At 41.6% G+C, this 12,500-nt stretch overlaps 2 protein-coding genes across 2 annotated transcripts in view; one reads left to right on the top strand and one right to left on the bottom strand.

The window, feature by feature from the left end:
• The window catches only part of LOC311082488 (uncharacterized protein), a 9,056-nt gene extending 2,633 nt beyond the window's left edge, over positions 1-6,423 (top strand). The window contains exons 2-8 of the mRNA XM_084113345.1: positions 1,936-2,443; positions 3,093-3,273; positions 3,959-4,064; positions 4,138-4,226; positions 5,570-5,655; positions 5,727-5,822; positions 6,240-6,423. Of these exons, the coding sequence (XP_083969471.1) occupies positions 2,428-2,443; positions 3,093-3,273; positions 3,959-4,064; positions 4,138-4,226; positions 5,570-5,655; positions 5,727-5,822; positions 6,240-6,394 (729 nt within the window). The 5' untranslated portion in view covers positions 1,936-2,427 and the 3' untranslated portion in view covers positions 6,395-6,423. The remainder of the gene's footprint in view (positions 1-1,935; positions 2,444-3,092; positions 3,274-3,958; positions 4,065-4,137; positions 4,227-5,569; positions 5,656-5,726; positions 5,823-6,239) is intronic.
• Positions 6,424-10,824: 4,401 nt separating this feature from the next.
• Positions 10,825-12,500, bottom strand: part of LOC311084097 (uncharacterized protein) — a 19,495-nt gene continuing 17,819 nt past the window's right edge. Inside the window, exon 3 of the mRNA XM_084115953.1 lies at positions 10,825-12,500. This exon is cut by the window's right edge and continues 853 nt beyond it. The gene's annotated coding sequence lies outside the window, so the exon portion shown is untranslated.

Here is a 12,500-nt window from a genome sequence, read left to right as displayed (position 1 = left end):
TAATGTGGCTCCATGAGTAAATTAGTAGCCTACACATTTTCAATGGTCGCACATTTTCTGAAGAACAAATAATGTTTAAACTTGAAATTTATCTCTTTTTTTTTCTCTATTTCTCTTACAATAGTGAGTTTTGATAAACCCCAGGTAGATTGCATGTTTTCTTGCTTTGCTGAATGTTGGACTCATGAACAATAATCACGTTGTTTGTACTTCGCCCAAACTGATTAGCCAGAATCAAAACGCGGACAGTGAAATAATGGATTTGCCGTTAACGCGAGTCCCGATGGCTGTGAAGCGGGAGCGATTCTACTGGGTCTTAAAGCCTTCCACAAATGTTCGCAAATCAAACAAAGATTTATTTCAAAGAAATGTTTAATTCTCAATTTGCGTATGCCTGAAAATACGGGACAAACTGCGTTCCGTATGGCTTTCATACGGGACGCTTCATTGATGCTTTAAATACGGGACGATTCCGTATACTGAACGGTCGGCAACCCTAACCGTGAGTGCTGACCGTGAGTGACGCGATTAGTTAATGCTCAGCTGACCGTGAGTGACTGGATTAGTTAATGCTCTGCTGACCGTGAGTGACGCAATTAGTTAACGTGATTAGTTAACGCTCAGCTGACCGTGAGTGACGTGATTAGTTAACGCTCAGCTGACCGTGAGTGACTGGATTAGTTAACGCTCAGCTGACCGTGAGTGACGCGATTAGTTAACACTCAGCTGATGCGATTAGTTAACGCTCATCTGACCGTGAGTGACTGGATTAGTTAACGCTCAGCTGACCGTGAGTGACTGGATTAGTTAATGCTCTGCTGACCGTGAGTGACGCAATTAGTTAACGTGATTAGTTAACGCTCAGCTGACCGTGAGTGACTGGATTAGTTAACGCTCAGCTGACCGTGAGTGACTGGATTAGTTAATGCTCAGCTGACCGTGAGTGACTGGATTAGTTAACGCTCAGCTGACCGTGAGTGACTGGATTAGTTAATGCTCAACTGACCATGAGTGACTGGATTAGTTAACGCTCAGCTGACCGTGAGTGACTCGATTAGTTAACGCTCAGCTGACCGTGAGTGACGCGATTAGTTAACACTCAGCTGATGCGATTAGTTAACGCTCAGCTGACCGTGAGTGACTGGATTAGTTAACGCTCAGCTGACCGTGAGTGACTGGATTAGTTAATGCTCAGCTGACCGTGAGTGACTGGATTAGTTAACGCTCAGCTGACCGTGAGTGACTGGATTAGTTAATGCTCAGCTGACCGTGAGTGACGCGATTAGTTAACGTGATTAGTTAACGCTCAGCTGACCGTGAGTGACTGGATTAGTTAACGCTCAGCTGACCGTGAGTGACTGGATTAGTTAATGCTCAGCTGACCGTGAGTGACTGGATTAGTTAACGCTCAGCTGACCGTGAGTGACTGGATTAGTTAACGCTCAGCTGACCGTGAGTGACGCGATTAGTTAACGTGATTAGTTAACGCTCAGCTGACTGTGAGTGACTCGATTAGTTAATGTGATTAGTTAACGCTCAGCTGACCGTGAGTGACGCGATTAGTTAACGCTCAGCTGACCGTGAGTGACTCGATTAGTTAACGCTCAGCTGACTGTGAGTGACTCGATTAACACTCAGCTGACTGTGAGTGACTCGATTAGTTAACGTGATTAGTTAACGCTCAGCTGACTGTGAGTGACTCGATTAGTTAACGTGATTAGTTAACGCTCAGCTGACCGTGAGTGACTTGATTAGCATCAGCTCCAATAAAGGACGAGAGGTGCTTGTGTTTCTGTTTGGCTGAAGATGATTTCAAGATTGTTGTTCTGGATGTTTGTGGCCACTGCAATGGCACAGAAGGGTGTGTTCTCATCTTTATTCCTCCTTCATGTTGTTGGTGTATCTGTCAGGATAACTGGAGTGGTGTGTGTTCAGATTTGTCTGTAGACTGTGGCAGTGATGGTTGGGTCACGGTACACTGGAGGCCCGGACTGGGATTCTCCCAGAAGGTGAATCCGTCCAGAGCTCTACTGGGAACCTGTCCGCCGAGCTCCCTGATGTCTGAGGACACGCTACTCTTCCGAGTGTTCATGCGTGACTGTGGCTTCATCCAGCAGGTACTGAGCCGATTCAGAGCAAACTCCGGTCAATCTCTCGCCTGATTCTCTGCCACTGTGTCGAAGGTGATGGAGGGCCGAGTCACGTACTCCAACATGCTGATCTATGCGCGACGCCCTGAACTTCCCATAATTACCCAGTTGGTGAAGTGTGTCTATGACTCGTAGGTGATCAGGAGCCAGGGGTGAGTGTGGGGTGAATGTGAGTTTTGGTGTAAGTCTTTGGCTTGTTTCGCTCAGGCCTGTAGGTGAGGAGAGCGAGTTCAGCGCTGAGGAACCGGACGAGAATGGAGAACAGGAGACCTTCAACATGGAGATCATGAACCGTTAGTCAAACTCACTTCTCATTATCTTCAGCACATGTTCCCGGTTTAGTTCAGACTTTCATTCAAATAATGACTTGCTCCACTTCTGAAAAGCCTCATTGTTTAAATCTACTAATGTTCTGCTTTTGTATTGAATATCTTGTTGATCTGGAAACCCATTTACAACACAAAGAAAAATAAACTGTTTACTTGAGTAAATCATAATTGACATACTAAGTTATTGTATTAAAGTTGAAACTTGCATACTAATTCAAAATTATGGCAACTCTAAATTGACATTCAAAATTGAGATTTAAAAAGCCAAAATTGACAGTTGAAATTAAGAAATTGAAATTAAGGATTTAAACTGTCACAGTCAAAAAAATTAGACTTAAAAAGCAATAGGCATAACTGAGTTTTTGTAATAAAAAAACATGCGTTGGTTAATCATGAAAGTAAATATTAACTTTTGTGGCAGAAATGGGGTTCATAGGTTTCACTCAAATGTCACAGTATATGAAGTAAAATGTGGCACAAATGCGGTTTCTTGTTCTTCCATTAAAAATAATACATGTAAGCTAAATATAGTGCTTTAAGATTTAATATCAGCTGTGTCAGTAGGGTCAGATGGATGAGGATGTTTCTGATCAGACACTGGTTGATTCTGCAGCTGATTTCAGTGGTCCTGCTCCATCCCTGAGGTTCGGACTGGGTTCCAGTATTCCCATCAGAGCCACGGTGGAGCCGAGGAGCCGCAGATCGCTGAGGATCTACATAAAGAGCTGTGAGTTCACCACAGACGCCGACACGCGCCACGCCACACAGGTGCATCCCATCATCGCCAACGCTGGGTAAGAGTCCACTGGAGGGTTGTTTGCTATTGGCTGATCTCATGTGAGTGACAGGTTGCCCCGCCCTCGGCATCAGAGAAAAGACCCAGCCAGCAATAGCCGTCACTTCACCGTCTAGGTTAACTACAGACCCGATATAGTCCGGCTGTGAGTAACACACTTCTAGCCAAAATAACCTTGAATTTGGTTACATATCGTTTTTGCCAAAATAACTTGCGAGATGTAAGCTATTCCATGTAAGCAAAGCAAACTGATCACAAGGTGTTTGGTTTAATTTCTTCACTCATTTCATTTCTTTATCTAATTGACTAGTCTATTCTTGGGCTGGTTTAGACGTCTATACAGTTTTCACTGACAGCTCAAATGTTGCCTTATTTTAGCCTAGACGTGTGGGCTGTGTTTGGACGACTGTTTGACGTCTTTTAAACGCAAAATTGCTCGCTGGGGAGATGCAGCAAGAGGACGTTATTCTGATTCAAGACTATTAAAACAATGATGTGCACCCTTAAATCATTTAGAATTTCCATTTTGATTTCATGGTGACTTTAAGGGCATAGTAGCAACAATAAAATAAAAATGTCCATTAAGGGACATGAATTTAACACAATTTGCAGCAATGAATCAATATAATCTATAAAACCCCAAGAAAAGGGTGTGCTCGGCATGTTTGATGATTCTCTCACAGGTGTCTGATGGAAAGTAAATCCGGAAACTCCAGCTTTCTGCCGCGCCGGCATTCTGATGAAATACGCCTCTATCTCGAAGCCTTCAGGTTTGCTGTGGGAGAGAAGGTGAGCGCTGCGGTTCATCCTCAGCTTTTATTGCTTGATGTCGTTCTCAGTTGGTCTCTGTTTCTGTGGGCAGATTTTCCTTCACTGTGATCTGGAAGCTTGTGTCGTCCAGAGGCTGAACGTGGACCGGAAGGCCTGTCACTACGTGCCGGAGAAGCGCAGGTCCTTCACACACACTTCGACTTAAAGGGATAGTTCACCCAAAAATGAATCATCTGTCCATCATAAAGTGCTCCACAGGCTCCGGGGGGTTAATAAAGCCCTTCTGAAGTAAAGTCATGCGTTTGTGTAAGAAAAATACGGATTCCACTTAAGTCTAAAGTGCAACTTATGCAAGTAATGCGACGTATCGCTGATATTTACGCTACGCCATGACGTCATGAGTTGAGCAAATTGCGCTTTATAAGCAAGTAGAGACTGCATATGTTTGTTTGGCCGGAAGCTAGAATTTTACTTTGTTGTGTGTTAAATGCACTATTATGATGGATAGATGCACTTTTATGATGGATAGATGCACTATTATGATGGATAGATGCACTTTTATGATGGATAGATGCACTATTATGATGGATAGATGCACTTTTATGATGGATAGATGCACTTTTATGATGGATAGATGCACTTTTATGATGGATAGATGCACTTTTATGATGGATAGATGCACTTTTATGATGGATAGATGCACTTTTATGATGGATAGATGCACTTTTATGATGGATAGATGCACTTTTATGATGGATAGATGCACTTTTATGATGGATAGATGCACTATTATGATGGATAGATGCACTATTATGATGGATAGATGCACTATTATGATGGATAGATGCACTTTTATGATGGATAGATGCACTTTTATGATGGATAGATGCACTTTTATGATGGATAGATGCACTTTTATGATGGATAGATGCACTTTTATGATGGATAGATGCACTTTTATGATGGATAGATGCACTTTTATGATGGATAGATGCACTATTATGATGGATAGATGCACTATTATGATGGATAGATGCACTTTTATGATGGATAGATGCACTTTTATGATGGATAGATGCACTATTATGATGGATAGATGCACTTTTATGATGGATAGATGCACTTTTATGATGGATAGATGCACTTTTATGATGGATAGATGCACTTTTATGATGGATAGATGCACTTTTATGATGGATAGATGCACTTTTATGATGGATAGATGCACTATTATGATGGATAGATGCACTATTATGATGGATAGATGCACTATTATGGATTTCAAAACAGAAACAGCCATTCACTGCCATTATAAAGCTTGGAAGAGCCAGGACATTTTTTAATATAACTGTGATTGTGTTCGTCTGATAGAAGAATGTCATATACACCTAGGATAGGTTGAGGGTGAATAAATCATGGGCTAATTTTAATTTTTGGGTGAACTATCCCTCTAAGACTAATCATGTGAAGCTGTTGATGTCTGGAGCTCCTGTAGAGCCAGTTGTGATGACGCTGTGTTTTAGATGGACGCTCCTGGATGACCCGTCCCAGAGCTACGCCTGTTCCTGCTGCGACTCCACCTGCCCGAGGACTGACCTCATGATCGGCGGTGCGTGACCCTCAGCACCAGCCTCTCTTCTGGACTAGACCTGAGCATTAACAACCTCACTCTCTCCACAGGCGTGTCGGCACATAGAGTTCTGGGGCCGTTAGTGATGGTGGAGGATGAGCCTCAGAGCAGCGGGTCACCGGACTCACGGACGAGCTCTGGGCGCGGTCAGTAGTGTTCAGTCATGTCATGTTAGGGCTGGGCATTGACACACATATCATGACTTACAAGTTTGCGATTCAAATTCGGATCTCTATCAGGTATGGTACATGCCAGTTTTTCTCAAGCAAAGACATCTCTCTGAACTAATGCTGTGAACTAAACAGAAACTGTTGAATTTAGTAATTTACATAATTTGAGACCTGAGACTTCCATATCGAAGCACGAAGATTGCAATTAATTGCAAGTGAAGTTTTGTTCATGACTGAAAACAGCACAGACTGAAAGATTGATTCTTGAGATTTAATAATCCATATTGGTTGATCAAAATGAAACGTTAAAATCAGACATTCTTAACCCAGCCCTAGTCATGACCTGATGATGATGCTGATGATGCTGATGATGCTGATGATGATGATGCACAGGTCTGAGCGCGTCTCGTGTCTGGCTGCTGGTGTGTGTGGTCGCGGTGGCGCTGGTGACCGTCATGGGTGTTTTGGCCATCAGTTATTACCTGTGTTTCTGGAGAGGAGGACGCCTGGGCTACAGGCCGAGCCGAGATCTACTCGCCAAATACTGATGCTCAATAAAGAGTCTGAGGCTGCTGGTGGTCTTGTGTCGTGTTTGTCCACCAGGCGGCGCTGTCGTTTATTTAGCAGCTTCTGTCCGCTCAACTCCTGCAGGTACAAAAGCCTCAGGGATGTAGTGGAGGCTAAACGCCGTTTACGCACCTCCCAAAATTCGGAAATAGCGTTTGCCCACCTCCAAAGTGCGTTTATCCACCTCTAAATTTCATGTTATTTGAGCGGACTTTGCTTTTTCAGTGCGTGATCGCCGATCGGTACATGATTCGAGCATGTGGGCCGTTAACGACTGAGCAGAACGCGCAGCGCAAACACGGAGCAGAACATTGAGCAGAGAGCGCAGCGCGCCGACACACACACATACACACACGGAACAAAGAGAACGGCGCACACACGGAGCAGAAAACACACGCTCGTGAAGTTACTAAACAAGCTGCGCGAAACTGAAACTTGATCTCTGCCACAATAGGAAATCATTAAAACGAGGCAAAAAAGCTGGTTTAATGTAGGGAGCATGTCTAAACCCAACTGTACAGGAGATTCAGAGGGAATCAAGCCTGCACCAGTTAAAGACTTTTCCCTCTACAGGGAAACACTGATCCACATTTTTCTGATAGACCAAACAACTAATCAATTAATCGAGGAAATATTCAACAGATTAATCGACTATGAAAATAATCACAAATCCCTAATCATTATGCTAAAGTGCATTGCATTGGAAGCCCTGGATATAAGCCTCCCTCTCGATCTCTCTTAAATATTTTTGTTCTCTCTGTTTTGTCATTTAGTAAACTTTATAGATTTCAACCATATTATTCCTTCTTGAGTCTCTTTAACAAGAACTTAGATTAATGTATGAATTGAATAGTGATTGTGTGACCTATGATGAGGGAACAACCAGTGATACCCTTGGTAGTACCATCAAATGATAACCTATAGTGATGTCATCATGATGCACCGGTAGGCAGTGGCCCACCTTACTGGGTGACCAAGTTGTGGTCCACCAGAATTTATAGTTTACCCACCTCTTTTTTTACCACTGAAAAGCCTGGAATGATCCAGAGGCGAATCAAGTGGTAAAATGGATCTGGTTTACTGGACTAACTTTGTCAGTGTTTGAGAAACGATTGCAATGTTGCAAAAGCTTTAAAAGCAAGGACGTTTACAGTGTAAATAGAATGTTTAGTGAACCAAAACACATTATGGGACTGAAGAGATCTTGTACTCTAAACCAGTGGTTCTCAACATTTTTACTCATACTGTTCACAATACACAATATTTTTATAAACTTTTAAGAGCGCTCATGGTTTCTTTAACAAAAAAAATTACGTTTCGGGACATCAGATGTTTTAATAGCCAAACGTTCTTCAGGTTCCACTGTTATTAACTAATGGATTTACATAATTTCTTTATGCTTTTCTGGATAAGGATTTTAACTTTCTACCAGATAGTGTTTTAGACCTTAGCTTAACTACTAAAATGTGTATTCATTCTAAAAATACCCATTGTGTTTTAAGATTTTGCTGATTTACATTATTTTTCCAGGTTTAACGTTTTTAAAATGAGCCTTCATGTTTTCCAAGACAGTTAATGCTACTCAAATGAAGAATTAAAATACAAAATATCTTGTTTAAGCTTATTTTAAAGTTTGTCTAATTTCAAATGGTTAAGTGGGTTTGGTAGTTTGAAGTTTGCTGAGGGTTTTTACAGTGATGCCACAGAGGAACTGTGTTCGGTTCCCCAAAGACCCTTTAAACATCCACACTTCTCAGAACATTAAGAAGGGAATGGAACGCTTCTATGGGTGTTGAAGGTTCTTCCCGGAAACATGGATGTCAATAAAGCTCTTATTTCTCGGAGTGTGATGGGCTCTGGACCCCTGGCTGAGAACCGCTGCTTAATGTGGACTATTAGGCATTAAGGTATCTAAGCATTAACATGAGTTTATGTAAAGCTGCTTTGAAATAATGTGTGTTATGAGAAACTGCTGTAGGAAGGAAGTGTTCTGGATCAGATCTGAGATCTCGTCCGGCTCTGAAACACACACACACACACACACACACACACACACACACCTGCAGTAATAATACCCGTCTCCTCCCGTGGCCTCAGGCTGAATCTCACGCTCATTACAATAATTAGAAATCTGCTGTAAAAGCATAGAGCGGCTGTTAGAGTAATGCTTTACTGTGAGCAAACGTCTGCCCTCGTTCACATCCACACTCATTAAGACCCCGTGAGCGACATCAGGACACATTAGGAGAACCGAGAGACGAAGGGCAGATGAATTGATTTAACGGATTGGTTTCTTCAATGGACACTGTTTTGATGACTGGAAAGGACTATATAATTTGACTGGTCTTTAAAAGGTTGTGACCACCAGGGGGCATCGATGAGAATGCAGACAAGATGTTCCGTTTAGGTGTTTTATTGGAATAAAGGTTTAAATGTGTGTGGTTCTGAAACAGAGATACAGGCATAAATCAGTAAATGTAGACACTCTATATAAATGTCAAATAGTTATTACAGGCCTAGCGGGTATATAATAAAACAAACACAATTAAGAGATTAAATTATAGTTTTGTTATGTATGACTTAAATGCTGTGTTATAATAAATGCTTATTACTAAGCACATACATACTTATAAATTTAGTAGTACACTATATCCCTGTTCAAAGATTCATTTGCTGCACATTAACTGCAACAATATACGTACAACATACTAAATTCAGCTGAACATATAATAATTATGAGCTGCAGAATTACTCCTTAAATAAACAACATTACACATTGTGCAGTAACAACAAACATTATTTCAATTGAGACACATAAGGCTTGCAGAGCAACACCTCCATTAATTAACAGCGTTCTCAATTAAACACACGAACAGTGCGAAGCTCCGCCATTATACAACAACGAGCAGCAACATGTCACGACATTATTGTGAGGTAAAAACAACAACAAACTTAAGTATACTTACTAGTTGCACGCACACAATACTTGGAACTTGTAAATAAGTACAGCAACACTATCTTAGATTATCTATATAAATATAAATTTAAACTACACAGTCTTTCAACGCCAGCGCTCTCTTCCAAACGTTTCCGAAACTGAAACTGAAACTGTCTGCTCCCGCGAGCCGCAGAGCGCAGTGACGCTCCTGATTGGTTGATTCTCAAGCAGACAGTTTTATCTGCCTGAAAAAGGTCGTCCTTCGTCACAGACACATTACTCTGTCTCTCACACAGGCCTGTTACTGAAGATCTCAAGAGTCGCTGCTCGTCTCTTCAGCCCTGGAAAACAGCATGAGAAAGACTGACTTCGCTACTGAAAAGTGATTTGATTCAGAAAACAGCGACGCTACTGAGAAATGACGCCACTGCCCGACACTGAGATCAGTACTCTTCCAGAAGATGCCTAACACCAGTCCGTCAGTGGCGGGAAAGAGTTGATATTATAGCTACATTTGGCCAGAAGTTCAGAGCAGCTCTGGGTCCAGAAACATTACAATTTTATTTACTTTTTGATTGAGTTTGGCTCATTCTCAAAATATGCTGACAAATCTGTATCGTGACTTTTCAGTCATGGGAAAAGTGTGTAACATCCATCCATCCCACATGAGGGAATGCTGAAGCGAATCCCAGTGTACTGAACGTTGGTCACGCTTTATTTTAAAGGGACACTCCACCCATTTGCATTAAGCTTTGCATTGTTAGAAACCCAGTCATACTATTGAATGGTCGTGCAACACTCTCTCATTTTCCCCTGAGACGGGAGAAATCCCTTATTTACCTCTTACACTTCCTCCTACAATGACGCAAAAATCGTCATTTTGCGTCATTGTCGGAGGAAGTGTAAGAGGGGGGGACTTCTGTTGAGACTACAGACACTCGTTCCTCATCTTTCCCAGGGGCGGGACCCGCTCACGCTACAGACCTATCACAGATCAGTGGGTGGGACTTTACTCTCTGAAACTGAAAGCAATATCCTCCATCTTGTTTGAAGCTAAGCTAACAGGCGCTGTGGAGACAGATGTAAAGTTATGACAATAGCGGAGGAGAGTGCTCAATATGATATAGAAGAAGAGGATTTCGGAAGTCTGATGCTTGAATCAGGTGTTTGTGGCTACCTTTACAAGCCGCATTATAGCGAAGAGCTGCCGAGGCAGAAGACCTGCCTGCCGCGGACGAGGAGCCCGGACTGGCTCGAGTTAGGGCGGACTGGTGGCGCCGGTGATCTCACTATGCAACTACGAACCGCTACGAACACAGAGATAGAGTCCGTCTGCGGCAAAGAATTTCAACGATGACAATTTCTCCTGGACGAAATCTCTGAATCAGACGAGAACACGGACGTTTGTGTTGTGAACTATCCTAGTTTCGCACCGCATATGTTCTGACTGAACATCACAGTACCATGCAATAATTCACCTTTTCGAAAGAAATACAAACGAGGAGTAATGCACTAATGAGTTCGCCAACTAACTAGACATTTTGTGTGAAATGAATTTCAAGCTCTGGTGGTAGCTAGCCTTGTAGACGGAAGAGTGATTTCTCTTATAGGCAGATATGCGCTGTTCTGGATTAGTGGGAGTGGCTTGCGGAGCTGTGCAATGTGGTGCATTGTGGGAGTTGTTGTCTTTCATACAAATGCGTCCTGAAGTTATTTTTTGTCTTTCCTCGGTCACGAAGGCACCAAATTTAAAATTTATTTTACATTTCGACTACATATATGACCCACTTTCAATAAAAAACAATGTTCCTATGGGTGGAATGCCCCTTTAAGGTAACAGTGTAATTAGACAAATAAGCACTAAATGAAATTGTTGAACAACGTGTAGCCTACTTACCATAGGGTTAGGGATTGTTTTAGGTTAGCTGAAGGTAATTATGGATAATGTACTACACTTACTCTGTTTAACTCTGTATTGTTGTGCACACTTATAGAAAAGATTTGAAAGCAAAACATCTGCTACATTTACAGTTTTTATTCATTTTTCTTTGTGGTGGGAATTATCAGTGCAAAGTTTAACAGTTGACTACATGAACAACAATATAATGAATCATATAAATAATGTAAGATGAATGCTTATCCCTTTATTTTCTCAGCTTTAATGTTATCAACGGTAAGATCAACGTTAAAGTTCAGCGAGGTGTTCAGGTGTGATTGTAGGTGTTACAATTCAAACTTATTTGTAATATAACTGGGGTCTCAAACATGTGTCCTTACTTTCTCAAAATGTGTACATCATGTGGCAAATAAGCCATGCTGTTTTAGAACGGCAGAAATGTTTTTAATGATGACTGTTTGATCACATGACTGTTAAAGTCGGCATGAAAGGTAAGTTTCTTCTCTATAGTGTTGTATATCCGAGTGAAACGCTTCTGGAACAAGAACAAATGTAGGCGGGGCTTGATTGATTGGCTGATTGTGGTATGCTATTGGCTGATCTCATGTGAGTGGCAGGTTATAGCCCCGCCCACATCATCAGAGAAGAGAAGAGATGCTGCAAGAGGAACTTATTCTGATTCAAGATTATTAACACAATAATGATGTGCACCGATAAATCAGTTATAATAAACTGCAATATTCCATAAAAAAAACAAGAGTTGTCAATTTAGATTTCATGGTGACTGATTTCAGGCTGAGCATCCATGTGTACTCCATTGAAAGCAGTCGGTTTGGTTCAGTTTAGTACCTAGTTATTACACAGTTATTGCAAAAACTGTAGATGTACATGGCATGCAGAACATGACTGTAAAATACAGCGCTACCTAGAACAGACTAAACAACTGTTAACATGATGCTTCTCAACAGGAGAAATCAGAAGGAGTGAGTATAAAGAGAGATGCCGATGAGCAGTGTTGGGGTAACGCATTACAAGTAACTTGAGTTATGTAATCAGATTACTTTTTCAAGTAACTAGTAAAAGTAACGCATTACTTTTAAATTTACAACAAAATATCAAATTTTCAAATAAGTTACTTTGTTTTCCCATTTATTGACTGACAGCTCTCCTGTCCTTATGTTGAGACAAATCGAAATGCAGAGGTGTTGTGTGTGTGTGTGTGTGTGTGTGTGTGTGTGTGAGCTGTGTAAAC

The sequence above is a fragment of the Abramis brama genome (genome assembly GCF_963993115.1).
Source record: "Abramis brama genome assembly, chromosome: 5".
In the NCBI taxonomy this organism is placed as follows: Eukaryota; Metazoa; Chordata; class Actinopteri; order Cypriniformes; family Leuciscidae; genus Abramis; species Abramis brama.
This window is presented reverse-complemented; position numbering and strand designations above follow the sequence as displayed.